The sequence below is a fragment of the Convolutriloba macropyga genome, chromosome 6 (assembly GCF_964194025.1).
Source record: "Convolutriloba macropyga chromosome 6, txConMacr16.3, whole genome shotgun sequence".
In the NCBI taxonomy this organism is placed as follows: Eukaryota; Metazoa; Xenacoelomorpha; order Acoela; family Convolutidae; genus Convolutriloba; species Convolutriloba macropyga.
This window is the reverse complement of record NC_134473.1, coordinates 2,975,512-3,002,569: the sequence shown is the minus strand read 5'-3', so window position 1 is coordinate 3,002,569 and position 27,058 is coordinate 2,975,512. Positions and strand designations below refer to the sequence as shown.

The 27,058-nt window shown below is 36.0% G+C and overlaps 1 protein-coding gene across 1 annotated transcript in view; it reads right to left on the bottom strand.

Moving 5' to 3' along the window:
- Positions 1 to 8,247: 8,247 nt before the first annotated feature.
- The window catches only part of LOC142340691 (uncharacterized), a 74,319-nt gene continuing 55,508 nt past the window's right edge, over positions 8,248 to 27,058 (bottom strand). The window contains exons 6-7 of the mRNA XM_075391386.1: positions 22,058 to 22,177; positions 8,248 to 8,518 (exon numbers count right to left, since the gene is read on the bottom strand). Of these exons, the coding sequence (XP_075247501.1) occupies positions 8,264 to 8,518; positions 22,058 to 22,177 (375 nt within the window). The 3' untranslated portion in view covers positions 8,248 to 8,263. The remainder of the gene's footprint in view (positions 8,519 to 22,057; positions 22,178 to 27,058) is intronic.

Genomic DNA, 27,058 nt, shown 5'->3' with positions numbered 1-27,058 from the left:
ATTGTTGATTGTGAATAAAGAATTTATTTTGCCCACTATTGGTATTGGTGTATTTGAATACGTTCGCACCTCTCGTGCGTTTGCACTGCGAATCCAAAACGAGAATTCATCCGTTGCACACGGCGAGCTAAGTTTTCTATTATGATTGTACCTACGCTGCCCGAATCCACCATTATCAACGTTTCGATAACTCCAATTGTTACTTGTCCTTTAATAGTTCCAATCATTTCTGATTCACTGGAGGGTTAGGCTGCAGAATTGTCATCAGACGAGGAAAAATTGAAATTGAAATCAAGTATTACAGTTTTTATGAAGTTCGTTGACTTTGTTGTCTTCAGGTGGTCTTTCTTCCGGTTCGACATTGTTAATTTGTTTAAATAGTCCTTTGTTAAAATTTGGGTTCTGAGTTTTTGATCGTCTAAACATTTTTGCAAAATGTTTCTGTTTTCCAGACTTAAGACAATTCTTTTCCTGGGCCCGACACACTTTTCTATGTTCAGAGTTCCGACTTTGATCACAATTTCGGCAAGTTCAATTCAGTTTGCGAAAACCCATCGACTTGTTATTAAAATTACGTGTCAAGTCACAAAATTTCTATTGGATCCGCTTTGCGAATGAGTAGTAAAAGAAGACATTTTGAGTTGCTGTTCTAATCCCATTTTTTAATTCGTTGTCAATTTCAATGCATTCTGTGGTTCTACTGTCTCTCCAAGTAGTTGTCGTTGACTTTCCTCATCCAATATATTAGCAACAAATACTTCTCTTACTAACGAATCTTCTTTGTCACCAAAATCACAGTTATCCGCAAGCTCTTTGACGTTTCTAAAGTATTTTTCTACAGATTCACTTTTTTGTTGTTTCCTCATTAAGATTTGTAGCCCTCGAAAGTGATATTACTCTGTCGGGTAAAAGCAGCATCCATGGCACCACTAAGTCTTTGTTTGTCATATTGTCTACGTTGAAACTAACAGTTTTGCTGTTGAACACGCTGCGCCCCTCCACCCCCGAACTGCAAAAAGAAAACGAGATTGCATTTTGGTCCGCAAGTTTCCACGGTCTGTTTCCACATAAGATTCCTTGAGCTGTTACTTTTGCAGATTTTTCCTCCATATTACTTTTAAATGGGCATTACGAAGCTGGCTTTCATGTTCCTCTTGAGCACCTGTTTGTTCTGTCTCCTCTTTATAAATGGTGTTCGGTGGAAAGGTAATTTTTGCGGGTGGTAGTTGTAATAGGACGTCAACTTGAATTCATTCTTTGGTCAAGGTTGCCATTTTCAGATGTATTTTCCGTCTTAATGGGGGTTCTACAGTCGCTTTTTCCTCAAAATGTTTCTTTGCCAAGGGGTGATATTCATGAATCGCGAACTGCTGGCTGCACAATGTGATGACTATTGAATTAGGTTTTCGCAGTGCAAATGTAGTAAAATTCTTTATAATGGAATCGCGCGTCGAATCTAATAATGAAATTTAGTTTGAAGTACGGATGATGTTTCTGACCTGAATGAATTAATATTGAACATGATTGCTTATCAAGGTTGAATTGCGCGGCTTATCACGAAGAGGCCAAGGAGAAGAGGGATAGTCTGATGAATAATCACGCATGAACAAATGAACAAATAGTTTTTACTGACAGCAGGAAATGAAAGGGTTGTGATCAAAGAGTGTTATCTTATTAGCACTCAGAGTTCAAATGAACTAAATTGAATATATACAGTATTCACATATCACAGAGTACATAAAGTGATTTTGGTTTATTTTTTAAATTGTGGAAAAATCTTTGTCGCATTATTGCTCCAAATAGTCCAAGAGTTATTGGGAACAACACAATTTCTTTTATTCAACTGTGTGCTTTGTGGCGTATAAAATTTTCCTTGGCGCTGTTAACTTGACACTTTCTCAGATAAGACCTGGTTTTCATTTTTTGTGTGCCCATCTTTTTTACTTTAGTCTGCTATCACTGATGTATGAAAATTTTATTGATGTTGTTATAGATCTATAGTTTTTTTAGCGACTACTGGTATCTAACTCCTTGGCAACAGTAATCTTTGAAATATTGAAGATGCTTATTTCTTGTCTTCTAATTCTTTTGTCTTTTTGATTGGATCTTTGATTAGAAGATGGAACTCGCGTTTGAAATCGCAATTGATAGTGCATAGTGCACTGAAGTTGGTGGAAGGGCCTGATTTGTAGATCAAAATGCCAGTGCTTGAAGCGTCTTATGTCAAAACATTGAATTTTTTTCAAGTTGTCAAAAATTTCAAATTTGTGCTCTACTTTGTGAAAAACTCTCCTTTGTACGAAATTACAGTGCGGTTTATTTTTTAATGTTGAAGCTAGCAACAAAAATTGCAATCAAATCGCAAATTTTTCGAAACAATTTGTCCAGTTTTTGTCTTTTCAAACTTTGGATGCTATTGGGGTATCTTCAACGATTCTAAACGTTTTTTTGTAATTTAGTTTAGCTGCAAAAATGGGTCAAAACCTCAACTTTTATGTACTATTTGTTAATTTTTTCATACTTTTCAACTCTACGTTTGACAAATCTTTTTGTGACATATGTCCATCAATTTTACTGATAGCCTGCAAACAAGTTGTACTCCAGCGTTAGACAACCAAAAACCGGCTCTGATAGTGTAGTGTCAAGATTTTTGACAACTACTTTTATAATAAGAAAAATGTTGGAATTTTTTTGCAGTTCCTTTTTTTTCATTCCAAAGTTATTTGATGCACGGCACGAATAAGTTTTTTTCGGCTTCAGCTGTGTCTTGGGTTAGATTTTATTAACAACATGTTCTTTGACGATATTAACAATAAAAAATTTTTCAATTTTTTCTCCTGTTTTTGATAATTTTAAATATTAGCCTCTTGAATAGAAGTTCATTTCAATATTTTTTGTTACTAATGAAGCTCTGCTTCAACGCTTTTTTTGCTTATGTATATCTTTTTGAGTCCAAATGGAAACAAAATTGTCGTTGTGAAAGTTACAATTCTTGTGACTTTGTTAGGGCACGTGGTAATTCTTGGTTACAACTTTATTGAGAACTCGAAAGTTTGTTCGACCTTGAACACCTCTGGCATTTTAGGAGGAAACTTTGGCTACTAATAGCATAATACTAACAGTACCAACTTCGAAATGTCTTTTAGTGTTGGTCTATAAATTTGTTCGAAATAGTTTTTGACTGTTTGGCTATTGGTCACTGTTCAGTTTGGCTATTCAGACGTTTCAGTTAGTTCTTCGGCTCGTATGTCAGAACTCGTTGGAACTTTCTGTGCCACGCACAGAGAGTTACACGAGGCGTCTTGTCAAAGTTTCCTTTCGTCGATGCGCATTGGTGATAAAGTTTTTTTGTCTGAGATATCGGCTTTCTGTAATTCGCGTAGAAACACTTGAAGCTAACCGCCTGTTAGCTACAATTAGGTTTTCATTGTTCTGTGGCGCGTTCTAAATTGTCGTGAAAGAAAGGTTTACTATTGAGATTAGGTCACCGAAAAGAACATTTATAATTGAATGGGAGGATATAGTCTTGTGGGATGATATTGACTAATTACATGGTCCAGGAACTAGTTAACGTCTTTTCATGGGTCCCGCTAGAGTCTTTTCATAACCAAATAAAGCCGAGAAAGGTCTATTCATGGGTCCAACATTAGTCTTTTCATAATCAATGATTTTTGAGCAAGGCCTTTTAACGATCCCATAGTTAGTCTTTTCATAAGTCTAAGTCTTCATAAAAACATTCTTGCTGACTACGTTATAAGCAGTTTTGAGCGAAAGAATTGCACGTCAAATTTCTGAGGCAAAAGGCAGCCTTATAAAAAAACTAAAGTTGGACTCATGAAAAGACGTTTAAATTAAGTATGGAAAGACTAATGGTAGACTCATAATAAGACCTCGCTCGACTTTAATTGGTTATGAAAAGATTCTAGTGGGACCTATGAAAACAATTCAGATGGACAATAGTCATTACTGTACCTTTCATTGTCGTAAACTCTTTTTCAGGTAACTTCAGTTTACTTGAGAGGCAGTCCAGGTGCCTTTCAAGTGTAAGTACACCTGAAGTTCACCTGAACCCGCAAGTACATAGATTTAAGGCAAATTAACCAGAAACTTTTTATAATGCGTTAATTGAATACTGCTCAAAAAGTTTATAAGCTAATGACGAGTGTTTTATATCCTCAAAAAAACATTTATGGTGCATCATCAATCAAATTAAACGTGTACTTCATTGGTTACTGATAACATAAACCTGTTTTGGCAGCTCGATAGTGCACACAATGTAATCATCGGTAATTTTATTTTTTTTGTTTGTGTGTGTTACAAAAAATTTTGAGAGTGTCTTTTTGATATTTTGGCGTCCATAAAGGATGATTTGATGTTCAATTGGTGTTCAAGTATTTAAGAAAAGCATGACGTTAGAAGCAAACTAACGTCCTGCTTTTCTTAAATACTGCTCAAAAAGTCTATAAGCTAATGACGAGTGTTTTCCATCCTCAAAAAATCATTTATGCTGCATCATCAATCAATTGCAACACGTGTTTCATCAAATACTTCTAATATAAGCGCGCTTTCTCTTTCAATAAAATAACTGATCTCTAAAAATATAATACTGCTGAAAGTTTTTCCACTTATTGTTACTGAGTCGTCAAAGCGCTAGACACTTGTGAGTGCTCGTAGATCTTCACACTCATTGAATAGAACATTGTATAGAACATATTGGTCGAGCATTTTTGGTACCTAGGGCTGGGTTGTCGAAATAATAGTGCGACAACGCAATATTTGCTCAAATTTGAACATTTTTGAGTAAATGTTCTTGCTTTAAAACCCTAATATGCGATTTTTACTTTTTACTCATACGACTTTGAAACTTGAAAGATTTAAAGTAATGATGATTGATTTTAGATAAGATTTTGCTAGTACATTGTTTCATATTAGCGAATGATTAGTTACAAACACTTTAATTCTGTTATTGGTTATCGGATGTTTGGAACCTTAGTGAAGCGATTGTATGAATGAAAGTAAATGATTAGAGATTAAATTAAATTCACCAACTGATATCAACTGTAAGTTAACATACTTGATTTCGACGAGTTTTTTTCACGACCCGTGCTCCATAATAAGAGCAGGAGAGCTTTAATCATGAACTCAAGAAAAGTTTAGTGAGAGTTGAAGTCTTTTAATGGGTCCTGCTAGAGCTCCGTCATAACACAGTAAAGTAGAGCAAGGTCTGTTTATGGATCTATCATATGTCTTTCCATAAACAGTTAAAGTAGAGCAAGATCTTTACATGGGTCTACCATTTTTTCCGTAAATAATTATGGTTGATCAAGGCCTTTTAATGGCTCCATCATTAGTCTTCATAAGTCTGCTTTTTTGAGAATTCAGATTTTAAAAAAACATTTTTGACTCCTGTACATACACCAGCGTCACCGGAGACATCTTTGCAACAAAGATGAAAAAGAGTCCAATTCATGAGATGAAAAAAATACCCATGCTGACTATGTTATGAGCAATTTTGAGCGAAAGAATGGCACGTAAAAATGAATTATGAAAAGATTAATGTTGCCCTCAAGAATACTTCTCCCTCGACTCTATGCTTATGATAAGCTCTAGCTGGACAAGATAAGATAATTGACTAGTTGGACAATTTTCAACACTGCTCCCCTTGTTTTTTCTTACACTCTTTTTTCCAGAAATATTTTTTTCAGGTATTTTTACTATACATAAAAAGGCAGTTCAGGGCCTTTCAAACAAACGTACACCTGAAGTTCACCAGACTTTTAATTACCTGAACCTAGCTAAAGTGAAATTTTTGAAACTTTAGTTGGAACTAAAGTTGTATTTGAGAATTTAGGGGCCAGCTAAACTCTTTGTTGAGAAAACTAGCCCAAACTAATGTCTGAAAGTCCAGCTAAATTTTTTCATAGCTCAAATAAGTTGAGTCTGGTGTTTTCATAGAAAATTTTGGTCGAAAATTGTCTCTTCAAATGTCGGTACCTGGGCCGGGCTTGTCAGCCTGATAGTGAAGACAATTTAATCTTTGGTAGCTTTCCATTTTTTGTTTGCGTGTGTGTTACAAAAAGTTTTGAGAATGTCTTTCTGATATCTTTGCGTCCATAAAGGATGAGCTGCTATGCAATTGGTGATGACTTTCAAAGAAGTATAGTTCTGTATATAACAGTAGCTGAAAACGTAACAAATTGTTTTTGAGAAACTAAGTATTAGAAACACCACCATAGTAGAAACAAGCTAACGTCATAAATTATTTAAATACTGCTTAAAAATTCTAGGCTATTGACGAGCGTTTTATATCCTCTAAAAATCATGTATGGTGCACCATCAATCAGTTTAAACGAGTACTTCATTGATTACTGCTAACACAAACGCACTATCTCATTCATTGAAATAATAGTCAAGCTCTAAAAATATAACACGGCTGAAAAATTTTCCCATAACTGCACTGAGCGGTCTTAGCGCCAGACAATTTTCTTCGAGTGCTCGTAGATCTTCCTACTCCTTGAATGAGAACATTTTCTTTTCATAAGTCGGTACCTAGGGCTGGGTCTTCAACCTGATAGTGCCGACAACGCAATATTTGCTAAAATCAAAATTTTTTGACTTAATACTCTTGCTTTCAAAACCTTAATATGCGAATTTTACTTTCAAAGTAGGTCGTCACTTATACGACTTCAAAACTTAAAAGAATTAAAGTAATGATGATTGATTTTACATAAAAGTTTTCCCAGTACATTATTTGTTCATATTAGCTAATGATTAGTTACAAACACGTTAATTCTGTTATTGGTTTTTGGATATTTGGAACCTTGGTGAAGCGAGTGTATGAATGAAAGTAAATGATTAGAGACTAAAGCAATTTCAGCAATTCTCTAAGCAAGACTTTATAGCCCAGTTGTCATTTCTTGTGAATTTGGTAAGAATCATACAGGTAATTACCAAAACGGCAATTTTCAACATTACTGATTAGCGGAACCTTCATTAGTTTTGTTCTAGCATTACGTAGGCAATCTCCAAACTTTCGAGTATACATGCTTGATATTGTCCAGCTTTTTTACGACCCATGTTCTATGGTTAGAGTAGTAAGCTTGTGTGGAAGCGAGTGAAACTAGGCTAAATTAGTTCAAATTTGCTTCAAAATTGGAGATATGTGCACTCACTTTTCAAAAAGCGTGTTTTTGTCACTATTATCCACGCTGCAAATCACTAGTTTCCACACTAAAATGAATTGTTTTTCAACTAAGATAAGTCCATTAGAGCAAAATGAAAGAAAAACCAATTGGTGACTTAATTCAGAAATCTCCTTCTCGATGCTAATTGTGGATTTTTTAATTGTGGAGAAGACTTTTAGTGGTTTGCACTGTTCAAACGAACAATTAAGTCTTTAAATTGGGTCTCAAGTAATTACTTATAAAATTCGGGCAATCAAGTTTTAGGCTAATTAAATTTTCAAAGTTGTTGAAAGGTGGGACAGAATTGATCCAAAACCTAGTAGTATAGGAAATTCAACACGCCACTCAGCAAAAAAGTAGAAAATGGTTTTTTGTCTACAACTTGATAACGAATTACATGATAAATTAATAACTATTAATGTTCTAAATAATAATGTTTGAAGTTTTATTTTAAAGATTCTTTTGTGGCGGTTGTCAGTTATTTGTCAATCGGCAATTTTGTTGATATCGGATTTGCTCGAATATGTTGCCTCTTTCCCACGGATAAGAATTAACCGTGAAACCTTCTTTGGCCTGACTTGCAGTATGCTGCAAGTCATTTTTTCGTTAGATTAATTGTTTTTAGCAAAAAAGACACCTCAGTACTAAATAGAATATTTCTCGTAATTTATTTCGCCCTGTAACCTAATACGTGAGTCTTTTGAGTACTTATGCATTTTTTGATATTTGAGGCTGTTTTTGGTCTATATACTTAGCTAGCATTTCCAGATAATTTCACGTTTTGGGTCAGACTTCTCAAGTACCAAAAAGTTAAATGCATCGGAAAATATAACTTCGGCTTTTTTAACACTTTTTAAAGATCAATCGACAAAGGACCGAAATTAGTCACATATGATCTGAGGTAACCGGACAATCGACCAGGTTTTTGTGTTTTCTGGTGTCCAACAGAAACTGGGAGTTTCTGGGACTGTTTTTTTTTGCCGGGGAATGTCACATTGCGCTGTTGAGTTGGCCTCATTAGATATCATTTCGGTCGGCTAAACTCGTTCTGGGAAACGCATAGTTTATGAGAAACTTTATTAAACAAACATTAATTTACAAACAAAAAGTATCGTAAACAAATTTGAAGGAAGGGAGTTCAAAGACCCACAGGTCTGGTACTCACTGATATTGTACTTTACAAATTTTGATACAATGGATACGAATTGTGGATATTCTTGGAAAGAGTAATTTCTGGGAAGTGGGATAATATTGCGACCTGAGTTGGGGAACATGAGGTCGGAGTGGGTTCCACTTCTGAACACTGAATTGAACCAGGGTTTTGTCTCCCAACCCTAAAATGAGTTATCAAGAGTTCTACGTATTTTCACGACCCATATTTTAAAATTAGAGTGGTAAGCAAACAGAATTGAGTATACGAAAAAGATGATCCAACGAAAAATTATGCAGAAAATAGACCAACAGGAGCCCCATAAACGCTGCAAGTTATCCTTGAGAGCAATTAAATAAAATTAAGTTTGATTACTTTTACATATGATTGGGGCATATTACACGCTTATAAAACAATTTTTAGATGTCTTTTTCAAAAAATATGTCATTATTGATTCATTAAGTTCAATCTCCAGAATCAAGGAGCTAAATTGATTCGAACTAACTCATGCAAACTATTAACTAACAAATGTCGAGAGTTGCTGGTTGATTGGTTAAAACATTTTTGATTGGTAAGGACCGTAGTCAAGATCTAGACTTCAGAAGAAGCGTGGGACGAGCATCATTACCATAAATTAAACAGTCCAACCGCGAAAATAAGTTAAAATTTAATTGATTAATAAAATAATATATATTAGATTAATAATCTTATTATTAAAAAGGAGGCTCGGTATTGTGCGTCTGCACACAAGTTCCGACCCCGCTCATCCACGTGAGAACAGAAAGAAAACCTCAAAAATTCAAGTATTCAAAAAAAATTGTGTATGTACCAAAATATCGCCTCCAACGGAAATACTTTAGTGGAGTAATAAAAATGCCGCATTAGATTGATGCGATCTGCCATTATCAAGAAAGCGAGGCAAGATGAACAACAATATCAAACAACAACAAACATTGATTACATCACAAAATATATGTTCATTTAAACAAATCTTAATGACAAAGTCAAGATAGCGTCAGATAAAATTGAACTTGAGCAAATTAACTTGTACTTTACTAGAAAAGATATGAAGAACCTTTTATTATCAGCGATGCCTATATAGGAGGGCATTAGGACATGTCTTTATTTAATTTTTCTTGAGATTACAGAAAGAACAACAAATAGAGACAACAAACAAAAATCAAATGAAATTTGTGAGAAAATGCTGTCGAAGCCGTAAAGCCACTTTCTGCCCCTCAAAATATGTTCAGTTGCGCCTTCTTCGAATACCGATACTGTGGTATATGACTTCTCATTAATGAGACATGGTAAAAAATTGACAAAAAGCGAAAAAGTTCTAAAAAAGAAATACTTTTGTGTTTTTCGAAAAAAATTTTTTTCAAAGTGATGTAAGCCTTTAGCTACAAAATGATGTAGTTAAGTAGGTAGGTTCAGTTAATTTTCCGAAGGAAGCTCTTAAGATCTGTAATTATTCTGAAAATGTCTTGATTTTACAAAAAAATATCAAATATAGACAAAAGTCAAAAAATGTTTTTTTTTTGCGAAAAACCTGTGTCGAAGCCAGAACTGTCATAACGAATTCTTTAAAAAAGTTTTGATTTTGTATGCTTTTGTCTTTTCTTGACTCCAAAAATGTCATATGCGATCTTTAATTAACGAGAGCAGGTATCAAAAAAAAACACACACACACACACACACACACACATATATATATATATATATATATATTTTTATATATATATATATATATATATATATATATATATATATATAAAGCCAAAAAAGACTACATGCTCTCACAGGATACAAAGTGCTTGTGAAACGCATACCCAGATCGCAGCCATTTTTCTGCAAGGCCAGAAGGATACCTCAACCTTTAAAAGGCAGAGTCAAATTGAACCTCGGGAAGATTGTACGACAAGGCATCCTGGTGGAACCACTAATGCGTCATCAGTCGTGTGCAACGGACGAAAAAAGAGCTCTACGAATGCGCGTGGAACTGAAAGTTATTGTTAGTGGCAAAATCAGGGATGAGGATTATCCAATATCAGATATAAGGACCATCTTCCATAATCTCCAAGGGAATTCATATTTTGGCAAACTTTATCTATCAGACGCATACTGTCAATGTGAACTTCACGAGGATTCAAAAGAACTATGCACAATGAACACATATCAAGAACAATTCAACATGTGCATGCCTCCTCAGGGCCTAAAGAAATCTTCAACAGCCGTCCACGATGAAATTGAATGAGCTCTTAAAAAAACAATTGTGTTGACATTTTTCAAGACAATAACCTGTTATGTGGAACAACAAGTATGTAATATGAAACAAATGCTTGCTGTTATAAGTCCAATACGTGGAAAGTTTTACCATCAACAGGCAGGTCCAATTCAAAACCAGCCTCAAGCGTTAGTTTTCTTTCTCAAGGAGGTATAACACTCAATCTTAATCAAATTGAACAAATCAAAAATGCGAAACCGCAATCAAACATGAAGCAACTGGTCTTTTTGTCGGCTTAGAATATTTTTTATGGTAGAATGATAACAGTCTTTGCTACAAAAAGGGTTTCTCTGAAAGTAATTCCAAAAGACCATATTGAATGAGCACAGGAGGAAAAAGCTTTAGAGAATATCTGAAACGAGTTACGTTTTGGTCCACTTCTTCAAACTTAGTTTGACAAAAGAAGCGGCTACAACAGACGCATCAGAGAAGCAAAGGCGGGCTCTTCTCACAAGAAGGACATCCTGTGATCGACGTCTGAAAAAAATTAATTTTCTTGTTGCAAAAAAACTACTTGCACATTGAATGTACAAAAACTTGCAATTGTGTCTGTGGTCGCAAGACTGATAACAATTTCTGCTTGAAAAGACAACCAGTAATTTTCTTCATTTTACACTAATCACAAAATTTTTAGATATCTTTTTGCACCAGACGAAAAGATTCGAAAAAGCATCACCAAGAAGCACGAGATAGGCAATATCATTGATGGGTTTTAAATTCCAGTTGAAATACACACACGAGTAAATCCCTCGTGCTGCTGCTCTGAGCAAACTAAAAATTGACAGTTATTGAGTCTGCTTTGCCTTGAACAATATATCAGAAATTAGCGGGAATCGAATCGATTCTTCCGATACGTTACGAAAAGATAAATAATTCCAACCAAAAACAGTGCCCAGAGTCAAGAAAGGATCCGAAAAACAGAAAGATGATCTTGCGAACCATAACGGAATCATCTTTTGTGGTGTTGTACCTTTCATTCCGATTATATTAAGACCTGTGGTGATGACTCAAGCTAAGGAGACTCACCTCGGAAAAAGTACAACAGAAGCTCTAGACCGAGTGATAGAGTGGCGCACGGCATCAGTCAAGATGTTGTTTGGTATGTTAGTAAAAGTAATGAAAGCCAAGAATGTTGGCTTAGCTCCGTGAAAACTGTATCACTTGGCCAGAAGCAGAAGAATGCGAAGACTTTATAAGGACTTGGGTAATGTTCAGCACCAAAAAAATATCTTTAGTGATTGTAAAAAAAGGTCATGTTGGAAGGAAGCCTTCCCTGCGGGAATAGTTCTTCTGAAACAGAAAAAATGTACTTGAGTAGAAATTTTGCAAGATTAGAGATAACAAATACGCTAGTATCAGACAATCGTCTCGCGTTTCTAAACAGTGAACTGACACAATTGTGTGAAGCATTGGGTATTAAATTGATAGAGTCACCAATCTATCATCGTAGAGCAAATGGACTTGCAGTGTCGTACTCTTTTTAATTAGAATAGTTACTTGCAATGCGCGTGCGTTTAATTTTACTTAAGTAGCGATTTGCGGAGCGAGATCTTAACTAAATTTCTTTGCGCTTACTTGCGGAATGGGATTTACAAGAGAGTTTGTTAACTGAATTTGAATTGCAAACTTCTGATCACGAGGCGGAAAACCAAGAAGGAAATCATTAACAGATCACAAGACAGGAACTGAATAAATATGAACAGGATCATCAAGGGCAAATAAATTGAACTACTTTACAACATCATATAAAATATACTGCAACGACCAAATGATGATATCTATAGGTATCACATACCTCTTACACCGACAAAGAAAATTGTTATAAAACAATTTTCGAATGTATAAATAATAACAATATTTACAAATTAATACTTGGTCTCCAGTTATATAAGTAATAACAATATATTTGCTGGTTATCATAGCTAAAAAATATTTTAGTAAATAAGATTTTGTAATTAAAGCAGTCTTGATGTAAGTTCAATTCCTAATTGTTTCACTCATTGGCATCAGTGTCAATCTCCAAGAGAGAAGCATTTCGCGAAGCGGGTGGAGATACTTCTCCTATTCGTGGAAATATGTTGAATTCAGTCGGCTGTTGTTCAACAATGTTTTTCACTGTTTCAACAACAGAGAGTTAGATTGGGGCTGGAAGTTTTCAATATCACCCGCTCGTCGTGGACGTTTGGGTTGTGCTGCAATTGTGGAGTCAGGGGATGGACTTTCAAATCCATAATAAGAAGGACTGCGGCGAGTCCTGTCCGATGATCTTGGTGGTTGTGTGGTGGCCGTTTTGTTTGTGGTAGAGGTTGTAGTCCGTTCGCTATGCGAAACAGTGCTTGCTTCTGGCTGCTGATTTCGCATCGCGAGAAGGTTGTGTATTTTAGGAATGCGACCTCGCATCGCGCGTGAGATGTTTGTTTTCACTGCCCGGATCAAGCTTGCGGTGCTCCATTTTTTTGTCCCCCTTCTGTTTTCTCGTAAATTCTTTGATATGACTTTGAATCAACTCCTCCACCAACTTTTCCCCAAATCTTGGTCCTCTGCGGTCCGCGTATGCCTTCAATGGAGTTTGCCGCTGCAGTTGCGTCCCGAATTTAGCTATATCGATACTTCTGACAGTTACCACAGGTTTCCCCGGCTCTTTGATGGTGGAGGTCGTTGGGCTAACTTTCAGAATATGAGACCCAGGGGCAAGGACTTCATACAATCCTTCGAGGTTTTTCTTTGATCGTCTCTTGCCATGAATTTTTTGCGCTAGAATTAAATCTAGCGCAAAAAATTCATGGCAAGAGACGATCAAAGAAAAACCTCGAAGGATTGTATGAAGTTCTTGCCCCTGGGTCTCATATTCTGAAAGTTAGCCCAACGACCTCCTCCACCAATCTATCATCGTAGAGCAAATGGACTTGCAGTGTCGTACTCTTTTTAAAAAGAATAGCTACTTGCAATGCGCGTGCGTTTAATTTCATTTAAGTAGCGATTTGCGGAGCGAGATCTTAACTAAATTTCTTTGCGCTTACTTGCGGAATGGGATTTACAAGAGAGTTTGTTAACTGAATTTGAATTGCAAACTTCTGATCACGAGGCGGAAAACCAAGAAGGAAATCATTAACAGATCACAAGACACGAACTGAATAAATATGAACAGGATCATCAAGGGCAAATAAATTGAACTACTTTACAACATCATATAAAATATACTGCAACGACCAAATGATGATATCTATAGGTATCACATACCGCTTACACCGACAAAGAAAATTGTTATAAAACAATTTTCGAATGTATAAATAATAACAATATTTACAAATTAATACTTGGTCTCCGGTTATATAAGTAATAACAATATATTTACTGGTTATAATAGCTAAAAAATATTTTGGTAAATTAGAGTTTGTAATTAAAGCAGTCTTGATGTAAGTTCAATTCCTAATTGTTTCACTCATTGGCATCAGTGTCAATCTCCAAGAGAGAAGGATTTCGCGAAGCGGGTGGAGATACTTCTCCTATTCGTGGAAATATGTTGAATTCAGTCGGCTGTTGTTCAACAATGTTTTGCACTGTTTCAACAACAGAGAGTTAGATTGGGGCTGGAAGTTTTCAATATCACCCGCTCGTCGTGGACGTTTGGGTTGTGCTGCAATTGTGGAGTCAGGGGATGGACTTTCAAATCCATAATAAGAAGGACTGCGGCGAGTCCTGTCCGATGATCTTGGTGGTTGTGTGGTGGCCGTTTTGTTTGTGCTAGAGGTTGTAGGCCGTTCGCTATGCGAAACAGTGCTTGCTTCTGGCTGCTGATTTCGCATTGCGAGAAGGTTGTGTATTTTAGGAATGCGACCTCGCATCGCGCGTGAGATGTTTGTTTTCACTGCCCGGATCACGCTTGCGGTGCTCCATTTTTTGTCCCCCTTCTGTTTTCTCGTAAGTTCTTTGATATGACTTTGAATCAAATCCTCCACCAACTTTTCTCCAGATTTTGGTCCTCTGCGGTCCGCGTATGCCTTCAATGGAGTTTGCCGCTGCAGTTGCGTCCCGAATTTAGCTATATCGATACTTCTGACAGTTACCACAGGTTTCCCCGGCTCTTTGATGGTGGAGGTCGTTGGGCTAACTTTCAGAATATGAGACCCAGGGGCAAGGACTTCATACAATCCTTCGAGGTTTTTCTTTGATCGTCTCTTGCCATGAATTTTTTTCGCTAGATTTAATTCGACCGCACGCTCTTTGAGAGGAATTGGTCGAGTGTTCTTTGTTCGCAGGAAACGAGATTCGCCATCGTTGCTAGCCCGTTCTCTTGACTTGGCCTCTTGCGTCGCTCGTTACTTTCAAAACTTCTCAATACGTTTCTCAATACTTTCTCAACCTCAATGTCACTGCGGTAGCCATTCAGCCATTTGTCGTCTGGAAGTATTTCTTCCGGCATCACTGTGTCTTCATCTAAATAGTAGTTTACTATGCTTTCGTAAGTGAGATTAGACAACTTAGGTATGGTCGATATCACGCTAAGCGGGGTATTAGGTCTTCTTCCAAAATGTGCTTCGGAGGGCGAGATATTTGTTGTTTTCTGTTTACATATTCTCAATTGATGTATTATTATCTTTAATGCGTGCTTTACATGAAAGGCATTATTAGACGATTTTTCCTCTTTGATACATGCAAGTCTATTTTTAATCGTTTGGATGAGTCTTTCTACCAAAGCAATAGCGCGATGATCGTTTACTGGAGCTTCAATGATGTCAATATTATTTTTGTTACAGAAAGTATTTACTTGATTGCCAACCAAACATTTTGCTTGATCAAGTCGAATAGATCGAGGAAATCCGTGATTTTCTATATACATGTCCAAAATTTCTTAGAACATTAGGTCCGTTTGCTTTGTCAAAAACACATGCAGTAAGATATTTGGAAAAACGATCAATAACGGCTAAGACAAAAAATTCGGTACCCTTTTAATCAAAAATCGGGCCTCCAAAATCCATTTGGAATTCTTGATTCGGTTCAAAACACGGTACATGAGGATGAAATTGTTTAGCGGGAGTAACAGATTTAAGGTTCTTACCAATCACAGTGCAGGGTTTGCATTCAGTAGCCTTTACAATGAGTTCGCGGTGCATGTAGGGCCACCAGCAATGCGTAGCCATGCAAATCATGCCTCATGTGCCCGGATGTCTTGCGTGTATATCCTCAGTTAATTCCCCTCGCAACACATTTGTTATGGCTACTTTTCATCGATACACACGCACCCAGATCGAACTCGAAGGTCTCTCCAATGTGAATGTATGTAGGGGTTAAAAGCTTTTAGGCGGCTTTCGTTATTAGTCAATATGCAATCCCTGACTGCTTTTAAAACTGCGTCCTTACTTGCTAGTGATGCGATTAGAGATTTATTGATAATCTTGGACACAACGTAGTTAAATGTGGGTACATGTGGGCTGGGTGTGAGAGGAATACTAGCGTTAGAGGAATGAGCCGGAGATGTTGGGGTTAATATCTGTAAAGGACTCGCATCCCGGGTAGTGTTATTCGAAGTTGTTTGCTGACTTGCGGTGCGGGTATTGTCAGATGTATTTGAGAGCGGACTTGCAAGGCGAGTTAAGTTCTGACTTGACGATTGTTGATTCGCGGAGCGGGATGTGTATTAAAACGAACTCAAGTGATGCGCTTTTTAGAAGGCATGTTGTTATTAATAAGATTTATTGAATTTATTTCCAAAGCAAATTTAGATGACAATTTGTTTCTAGAATTAGGATTGCACGACTGAATTGTAGAACGATGTGAGGCAAAAAGCACTGAATCTATTTGTGGGTGGTGACTTTTAAAATTATTGGTGGAATGTCTCCCATTTGGCTGGAATTTAGAGTTAAGAATTTGAGTCCCTCGCGGCGCGAGAGCTAATTCATTCCGATTTTGGACTAATTGTTTCTACTTATTTGTATTGTGCTGAGCGAAAGAAGTGTTAAGTGGTATTTCCGACGCTGGGTCTATATATTTCAAGTTGTTTGAATTACCAGTAGTATTTGAGGCTAACTTTCGCGACGCGGGGGAATAGTAATAATCATGTTTGCGTACTCGTGCTGCATGTGTGCTAATTAAATTTATCGCCTTATTGTTGGCCTCAAATTTAGGTGTGATTTGCAATGCGGGATCGCGCGTTTTTACTAATTGGTGTAAATGTGATGCGGGATGGGTTTTTTTTAAATCTAATGAATTAATAGATGCAGAAATTAACTTGAGTTTTGCTACAATAAATTCCACTTAATAATCAGAAACTTTTTTAGCTTGTTGAAACGGGTGTCGAGAAATATAATCCAGCAGACCCATTTTCACCCCCGGAAGATGTTCAATGAATGGTAGTAGACGATCTATCCAGCGAGTTAGTTTACTAATGTACGATTTATTTTCTTTCATAATAGAGAAGAGCTCGATGATCCGTAATAACTGTAAAGCTTTTCCCATACAGATAGTTTTTAAAATATTCAGTCGACCAGACTACTCCCAGTATCTCATGTTCGATCACACTATAGCGCTCTTCGCATGAATTTAAGAATCGCGAGGCAAACGCAATTGGTTTCCACCCGTCAACTGTTAGTTGTTCGAGTGCTGTTCCGAGACCCGAGCGCGATGCATCACATTTTATGCGTGTTTGGAGTTGCGGGTTATAGTGACTATTTGCGGTTGCGTTTGTGATGCAATCTTTTATTTCGTTAAAACACTTCTCGTGCTCCTCTGTCCAGATGAATTTTTGATGTCCTTTTCCGTAAAAGGGCGGAAGGGGTGGCTAAGAAGGGAGTTTCTTTAGAGTTTTCGAAGCTGCAAGTGCCAAAATTGCAGCTGTTTTACTTTCAAGTGGTGAAATACCCGATTGAGATACATGATATCCTAGCCAATCGATTTCTAATTTTCCAAAGTGGCATTTGGGAAGGTTTATTCTAAGATTTTTATCATCCAATCGTTTTAAACAATTCATAACATAACTTTTGTGTTCTTCCAAAGATCCCTTGCTAACTATCAAAATGTCTTCTAGGAAACAATATGTATTTTTTAAACCCATCAAAATATAGTCCATTGCTTTTTGAAACCCGTAAAACCCCGTTTGAAATCTGTAAGTGCCAGTCATATCACCACTAATAATATTAATGTTGCAATGAGTTGCCGTATTAATATCTAAGTTTAACTGACTGTATGCATACTTCAAATCTATCGTTGAAAAGTATGTTGTGTTTTGCGACGCGGGAGCACTAATCTGTTGAGAAATAGATTCGACAAGCATATCAATGTTGGCATTTGATATTTATTCTTGTGAATGGCTTGGTTTAGTACTTTTGAATCGAGTGCTAGCTTTATTATTTGGTCTTTCTTTACGATAACCACTATCGGAGATATAAAGTATTTGTCTGGGCAACTTGAAAGTTTAACGATATGTTTTTCATCTAACAATTTCTTAAGTTCAGTATTGGCTTTTTCCTGTAAATTAATAGGGATTTGTCAACCTTTTTGATGTCTAGGTTGAAAGTTTTTATGAGATTTAGATTTTGCCACGTGATTTTTTGATCTCCCGATGCGCGATATCAGTTCAGAAAAAATTTTTGCGTTTAGTTCTTTGAACTCTGGAGAGGAAATATTGTTGACACAATTACCTTTTTGAGATGTAGATTGAGTCACAGCTAGACCAAGTCGATCGAACAAATCACGACCAATTAGCGATTCTAGTCCGTCAGCTACAACAGTGAATGTTGCAGAGTCACAAGTCCATCCATTGCTCTATTGAAGCTTGAATCTTCCCTTCTACCTGGATGGGTTCATTCGAGAAAATCCGAACTTTTGGTGACATCTGTTCGGTAATCCACAATGCGCGAGGATTACTTTGTACCACTTGCAATGCGAGTGAACGATTCAGAGTACTCCATGCGCTACCGGAGTCTACGAGAAGGGTAGTGTTAATATTGCCGATCTTGATGGGCATGTTGAGCGGTTCTACTTTTTCTACTGAATTCTCGATCACCGCGACCGTGTAATCTTCTCCGCTACTGTAGTCTGATTCGTAGAGCTTAGCAGGTTGTAGAAAATTTGCTGAATCCTCAGGATGCGGTTCTTCTTCCATGACACTCACCATCTTCTTTTTAGCATTTACTGGTTTCACTGTCTTTTTTTTCCGCAATTTTTCGCAAAATGATTTAGGAGTCCACAATTGTTGCATGTTTTGCCTTTTGCGATAATTTGGAAGCCAACTCCCTCCACAAGTGGAGCAATAGAGCGTTGAGCGATTGTTTTGTCGTGTTGCTTTACCCGAATTTTACTAATTCGAGGCTCGAGAGCTATAAGAGAATTGAACCGTGTTGACGTTCGCCGGGATGACAATCTTATTATGTTGCTAAATTTGATGATGGTTTCGCATCCTCAGTTCCATGTTAATTGCTAGCTCTAACGCTTGGCGCGGCTCAACTGTTTGTTTGAGAAGTTCCTTTTGAATTTCAGGATCTATGAGGTTAGCAATGAAGACATCGCGTATCAAAGTTTCTTCCTTATTCTCGAAGTCAGAGTTATCAGCCAACTCCTTTAGTTTTCCATAGAAGTGTTCCACCGTTTCTCCACGAAGTCGTTTCGTAATCAAGAAAACAAGACGGTCAAAAATTATGTTGCGAGGACGGATGAATGCCTCTTCTACGATTTTCCAGAAATCGACGGTTGTTAGGGTATCAATCATGGTGTGCGGGTTCCTGCAGTTGAGGATAAGGCGTCCTTCTACCCCGATGCTTAGATACAGCAAAGACACGGTTTTGAGATCCGCCAATGGCCAGGGTTTGTCGCCACACATTATACCAACTTCTATGAGTCGTTGGCACTTATTTTGCCAATTCATCTTTGTTGCGCGTTGCGAGCGTTCCTTTCTTCTCTCCGACTGTGCAAAAGCGCCGACTATAGATTCTTCGTATATTGGTTCGAGGGGAAGTTCCACCATCTCGGGTTTGGGTCCAACTAGTGTATCAAGGATGATGTTCTCTTTCGCTAACAGTGCCAATTTATATTTCACTCGCCATTTCTCCCAGCGGAGGGGAGGATCGGGTGTAGGTTTATCCCAGAAAGCGTCAATTCCGAGTGGTGTACCTTTAGTTGCTGGCTGCGCCACGTCGTACTCTATTTAAATAGAGTAGCTAATTGCAAGGCGCGTGCGTTCAATTTTATTTAACTTGCGATTCGCGAAGCGAGATCCTAGTTAAATTTCTTTGCGCTTACTTGCGGAGCGGGATTTACAAGAGAGTTTGTTAACTGAATTTGAATTGCAAACTTAAGAGAATGAACTGGAATGAAATGAAGTGCTTTTAAGCAAACGTGATTGCGTGATCAGACATGTCTGATCACGAGGCGGGAAACCAAGAAGGAAATCATTAACAGATCACAAGACACGAACATAATAAATATGAACAGGATTATCAAAGGCAAATATATTGAACTACTTTACAACCTCATATAAAATATACTGCATCGAACAAATGATGATATCTTTAGGTATCACATGCAGAGTGAGCGGTCTAAACAGTTAAACGGGATATTCAAGCCCGAAGACCAAATTTGAATATGACATTTGGCGCTTTCCTACAGCGGGCCATGATCACACATCGTAACACCTAATTTCGGCAAAAAAACTCCTGTAGAACTGCTGCTGGGACGGAAAATAAGACGTCCAAAGGTCGGTGACACTTATCTGTGTCAGCCAGTCCTCTTCACAGCAACGAGCAGGTCATCAACAGTTCCAGTCACCTGTATTATCTGCCAAGCGATGAACCTCTCATTCATCTAGCTAGATAAGTCAAACAAGACAGTGCTTGTTACTTTAAGCCAAATTGCACGGCTGGAAATTGGTGACATCAAGGGTGAAACTACTGATCAGCAATGTACTGACTCACAAGCTTAGAACAGCAGGGACAACATAGACGTGGCATAACTTAATTCAATTGAAAAACCTTTAGTTACAGAAGGGGATCATAATTTCGGGGGTTACGAGAAAATCGAGCAGTCAAGTAAGATTTGGAGAAGCTATCAATTTTAACTTTCTTAAAAAGAGGAAAGATAGTTTTCTTTCTCAAGGAGGTGAAAGACTCAATCTTAAGCAAATTGAGCAATTCAAAAATGCAAAACCGAAATCACACTCGAAGCAACTGGTGTTTTTGTCGGCTTAGAAAATTTTTTATGGTAGAATGATAACAGTCTTTGCTACAAAAAGGGTTTCTCTGAACGGAATTCCAAAAGACCATATTAAATGAGCACAGGATGAAAAAGCTTTAGAAAATATCTGAAACGAGTTATCTTTTAGTCCACACCTTTAAACTTAGTTTGACAAAAGAAGCGGCTACAACAGACGCATCAGAGAAGCAAGGGCGGGCTCTTCTCACAAGAAGGACATCCTGTGATCGACGTCTCAAAAAAATTAATCGTCATGTGGAACAGTTTGAGTTGTACTTTGATATATGAAGAAAATTTTCTTAGGTCATATTGATAAAGTGATATTTTTCATAAATGGCTTCTAATTTGATTCCAATTGTTGCTTCAAGTTTTTTTAAGTTGTTTCATACCACAAATTCATCAGCGCAGTAATAAACCATAAAATTGGGTGATAATTTGGAGCTTCCCCATAATGATTATCACAAACCAGCTTGCCAATCATCTCTTTAGATACCAAAGACGCTTTCTCAAAATGGGAGAACAATGTGTTAAGTGCAAATAACTGCACTATTACTTTCCATATACGTCAAGGGGAAAAACTTGTTCTTACTTAAGCTGTAAAGTAACCTATGTCAGTTGTTTTATATCTCAACGGATCTGTATACTTTTATAATGATACTGACAATAGGTAGTTTTGAAATTTAAACATCCAGGAATTTTTGAATTCAGTTATTGAAGTGAGAAAATTTTTCTTACACATTGTACGCCTGATCAGAGCTGACTCCGGTCCAATACATTTTCAGTAAAAAAAAATTGAACATAACAAAGGTTGTTGACAGTGGATAAATTAATACAAATCTTTTTTTATCAAACTCTGATTCGGAATCAAAAGATTTTGCTCATTAAAAGTTCAAATAAGGGTGTGTTTGTTTTGTTGAAGAATTCATAATTCTTCTCAATCGCTCTCTATAACAAAGTATAATATTTACTAATTTAGCAACCCGTTTATCTGGTAACCGGTCGGAGGATTTTAAAAAGCGTAACAGCGGAATTAGAAGTGATCTTTTATTAGTCCGCAATAAATTACACTCTTTGTAACGAGTGTAATTAGATTATAGAGAAAAGTGTAAATACAGAGTAATTTTTCAAAATTGCGCCCATACACTCTTTTCCTCACTATAAATAAGAGTGTAATGGGATTACACTGTAATCCCTGCTAATTCGAGGTGTGACAAACGGTTGAACCTCGGCCCGGGTATCACTGTAGCATTTTGTTACCTTTTGCGTGTAGACTGAGTCGAGTGCCTTTAGAAAGTGGAACATGACACTTCTGACTTGATCAGAGACATTCCTCCTTGTCATCACAACTGGAGAGGGAATCTCACCCAAGTTGCACTCCTGCAAACATGCAGATGGAATCAAAATCTTGTCAAGTATTTTAAAACAAGCTCAGTGCAGGTTTTGTTTCTGTCCTGCGCGAAAAACTGCTGTTAATGCAGTTGATTCACTAATTGTTCCGACCCCACTTTAGTGGGGGAGGAACTATATGCACCAATGGGTATTTTTTTGTTCGGACAATTTTGGCCGATCGATATATTCATCGTAGAGAGTTGTGAGTGGTATCATTAAAAAGCACGTACATCCTAGAATATAGAATTAAAAAGATTTTCGTTGTTTACAGGGAGTTATCAAGGTTTAAAGATTTGTAAATATTCGACGGTTTTATTCACATTTTCAGTAATTTTTGCTAAAATCTGGCACAATTATGCTAAAATTATTTGAAATATGTTGAAACTTTTAACGGCAGAGTGCTATTGTTACCGCAGCAATAGAGAAGCGTGGCTGAATTGTTTGATTGGAGTTTTTTTGAGCGAAAATTTTGATAACATTTTCAAAATCCAGATTTTTCTTTAAAAAATGCAAAATTATGCTTCTTCGGTCCACTCTGTTTAAATTTGCGAACAGTAAAGACCTAAAATCCGCCGACAGAATCTCTTGAAACTACAAAAAACAGCTACTTGATACTCGGCGCCCTATAAAATTCTTTTCGAAATTAAATTTTGCCGTTTTTTATAAATTTACGTTGATAATTATACAAAATGCATCCTTGTTTTTTTTAATTTTCGAAGTATTCCGCTCAACAATTGGTCTAACTCTCAAACATTTGAAACAATTGAGCAGTTTGTTAGTCGTGCGGCAAAATCAGGGATAGGTTTGCTATTGCCACGGATTCTTAGAATTAGAAATTTTGATTTTATGTTAATTACTGACAAATTTATTATGCACGACACCATTAATGGCAGCTCCCATTATGTAAGAATGAAGCCAAATGTAGACAAAGTTTGTTTTCAGAGAACATAATCATTTTTACGGCTTTAAAGACGTATTTTGGTAAACTTTAACTGAATTCTTGTGTTTTGCCTTCAATTGTTATTACTTTTGCAGTCTGATTACTAAGTCTAACCACTGAAAGACCCAAATGGCTTCATCAAGAAGTGTAAGTGGTCTTCTTACGTGCATTAGGTTATTATCTAATGTGCCTTATGTCGTTGAATGTATTTGTTTTAAGGCATTTTCCGTGTTTTTTGGACTTGCAAATTCTATATAATATTTCTGTCAACTTTTAGATTGATCTCAGTAAATACAAGTCAAACTTTCTTTCTTATAGAATACAAGCTAATTTCTAATTTTGTGGCCGATTTTTTACAAGGATGTTTTCTTCGTTTTGGTACTGCGATTTTTCAAACAAGATTTTGTTGTGATTTTTTGTTTATAATTGCCCATTTTTGCTGTTTTTTTTTGTTTATTTGGTAAATTTTCACTTTACTTAACAGTCTAACTGAAAAACACATTACAAAAATTTGTAGCTAAACGTATGTATTGTTTTCATAAAAAAATGGTTTTGAGGAGCGGCCACACCGTTCTCTTGCGGATTTTGGTAGATTTTTTTCTTTTTTGCCATGATTTTGTTGTTCATTTTTGTTTTCGTATGCCAAGTTTTGGGTAATTAAAGGTCTTAGTGGACAACTATGGATACATGAGTGAATTGAATAACTGATATCGGTATAGAGCTAAAAATTTATTGACCTTCAATTTAAGTATTTATAAAAGTATTTTTCAACTTATCACATTTTGTTTTGGCTTGCGTTTTTTTTCGCAGTTTACAATGTTGTATCATTTTCGAAATTTAATTTTGGGTATTTTTTGAGAGATTTTTCTAATGTTCTTTTGAACCAAACGAAACTTTTTCTGTAGATTAAACGTAGAAATTTTTTCTGTTGATTAAACTGTCTTCAGGGCTTTGACAATTTGTTTCAGAAGAGTTTTGTGGAATTTAGGAACTTTTCAAAATTTTGGTTCTTTTTTTTGTCTTATTGAAACAGTTGTTTCACAAAACAACTTTATGACGCTCAAATGAGACACAAAAGAAGAGTTAATTCTCTCGCCATTATATTTTTTATACTTAATGGCTTTAACACTGTGGTTTCCTAAAGTTGTTTGTGAAGTTTTTTTGATCAGCTTGTATTCAATATTATTTTAAGGTCTTGTTATTTAGTCCCACTAATAACAGTCGCAAATAGTTTTCGAAGACGTTGCAAGATAAACTGTCTACTCATTTAGTCAAAATCCTATGTCTGCTATGAATTTTGAAAATTTTTGTTTTTATAAAAAAAAGGACAATGGATTTCTGAGATTTGCCAATCTAATATCTGTTAACTTTTTAGCTCAGCATCTTTATAGACAAGTCACATGCTTTATCCATTGAACCAAAATTTGCTTTTTAAAACGGTTTTTATTTTCCCTAATTGGTCTTTGTTCTTGGTATAACCAGTTTTCAAAAAATACTCGTGGTTTTTGCATAATCGCTCATTTTTGTAGAATTTTGTTCTCTTTTTACAGTATCACAATAATGAGCGGTTCTCTGGTCAATTGAAAAAAAGTAGAAATCAGAATTTTTAGTGTTTTTAGTGGACAGTTTAATGTTTAATTGGCTGAGACATGGTTTTCTTGCAATTTTTTTTGTGCTAATTTCCCGCCTGTAATTATCGTTCTTTCGGTAGTCGTATTACCTATCCTGGATAATGAAAGGTCTCAGTTGCTCTCTTTGGAGGTATAGAATAATCTCTCAATGATTTAATTTGATGCATTATGTTTCTAATTTGTTTGACATTAATTGTTTTCCCTTTTTGCTCATTTCAGGTTAATCTTCTTCAGTATAAGTTTTATCTGATGCCATTTTTATCTGGTTATTAATGGTTTTCAAAACATGGACATCGAATGAGTTTTGGTCGTAAATAATAATTGTAATTACTTGTGTTTTATCGCCGTATTTTATGGTTGTCATATGATGGTAGTCACGGGTCTCATCGGCCCTTTTATGAAGATTGTTTTTTTTTCAATTAGTAGTTTGTTGAACGAAATGTTGGTATATTAAATTTTTAATCTTTAAGTAAAAAATGTAGATGAGCGCAGTCGGAACTTTATGTGCGAACGCATATTACCGAGCCTCCTTGTTTAGTTATATAGTTATCCCTGTTGAGGTCCGACAGACCGACGTGACCTCTGATCAAATTATCTTCGAGTGTGTTAGAAGGTTGAGAGAAAACAATCTAATGTATATTGTGCATTAGATAAGCTTGACAAGAAGCTGTAATTGTACAACGTATATTTGGCTAGAGAAATGAAGCCTTGACGAACAAAAACGAACATGAGAATGCCAGTAGTGGATAAAACAAGGGATTCAACCACCAGCAAAATTTGTCCCTTTCTCCTAACGCTAATCGCGCATGTCGAATCGGGCCAAATTTTACTGTTTGTTGAATCCCTTGTTTTATCCACTACTATATATTAGCTCTAAATTCAATAAAAAAATTAAAAATAAAATCAAAAATAAAACAAAAAATCGAAAAATCAAAGCAAAATTTATATTTCACTCTTTAAGAGTGATTCACTCTTATTCGGAGTGATCCCAAGTAGAAAAGATCGCTCTTTTTCGCTCTTAAAGAGTGAATCCCTCTTTTTTGATATTTTTATATTTTTTTTATACTTTTTATTTCAAATTATTTATACTTTTTAATAAATTTATATTTTCTTTTATTTTTTCTATATTTATTCCATTATTAATAAGAAATGATACAAAATTATAGTATTTACATGAACAACTTTCTTCTGTTTGGTTAATAACTAAAGGACTTACAGCTCTAGGACTTTGCCAACTAGGATTAGTTGTTTTATCCACGAAGCGGTTACACCGATCAGTTATATCAGGGAACCTGCTTTGCAGATTTCTACTAAATCCTCTAGTCAATTCTATATCTGGATGTTGTTTCTTTACATGAGCCCGCATCCCATCATATCTCACAACAGAAGTACAATATGGACAATTAACTTTAGCTGAAGTACAACTTCTACATGTATACTTACCCTCATCAAAATTATTTAGTGGTTTTATATAATTACACTTATTACAAAATCTAGTTAATACTTCTGAGCTGGGGTTAAGGTTAGGGTTAGGGTTGGGGATAAGGTTAGGGTTAGGGTTGGGGTTAGGATCTGAGTTGGAGTTATAGTCATAGATAGAACCAGAACCAGAACTAGAGCTAGAACTGGGGTTAGAACCAGAACTAGAACTAGAGCTGGGGTTAGAATTAGAGTTAGAATTAGGGTTAGAACTAGAACTAGAACTAGGGTTAGAACTAGAAATAGAATTAGAATTAGAACTGGGGTTAGAACTAGAATTAGAAGTAGAACTAGATTCATTTTTTAAAGAACAACCCCATGGAGAAAAATTATTAGCACAAATACCACTTAATATTATATTACCACACATACATTTATCAGTTTTATCTTTATGAAATGATTCATAATGATATTTTAAAACAGCAATGTTTCCACATTTACAGTTACACTCTAAACATTGTAAAAGCATTTATAATAGGGTAAACTATAATATTTACCTAATCCTTCACAGGGTAATATTTTGCCATGATTTCAATTAAATCTTTAGTATTATCTTTAGATGTGATACACTCTGCTAAATATTTATTTCCTAAAGTATTGAGTATATTAGTTTTACATCTCTTATCTTAAATCAAATCAAGGTCTAATTCTTTTTTATCTTTAACAAAATTTATAATCTCTTCTCTAAATTCTTCATTATTTATATATAGTTTGTTTAAAAACCTTCCTCCCTTTCTATTCAAAATTCCCATCTCTTCATTGACGAAGTCGTAGTTACACTGAGTTATATATTCCTCTTGTATCAGGGAACCTGCTTCG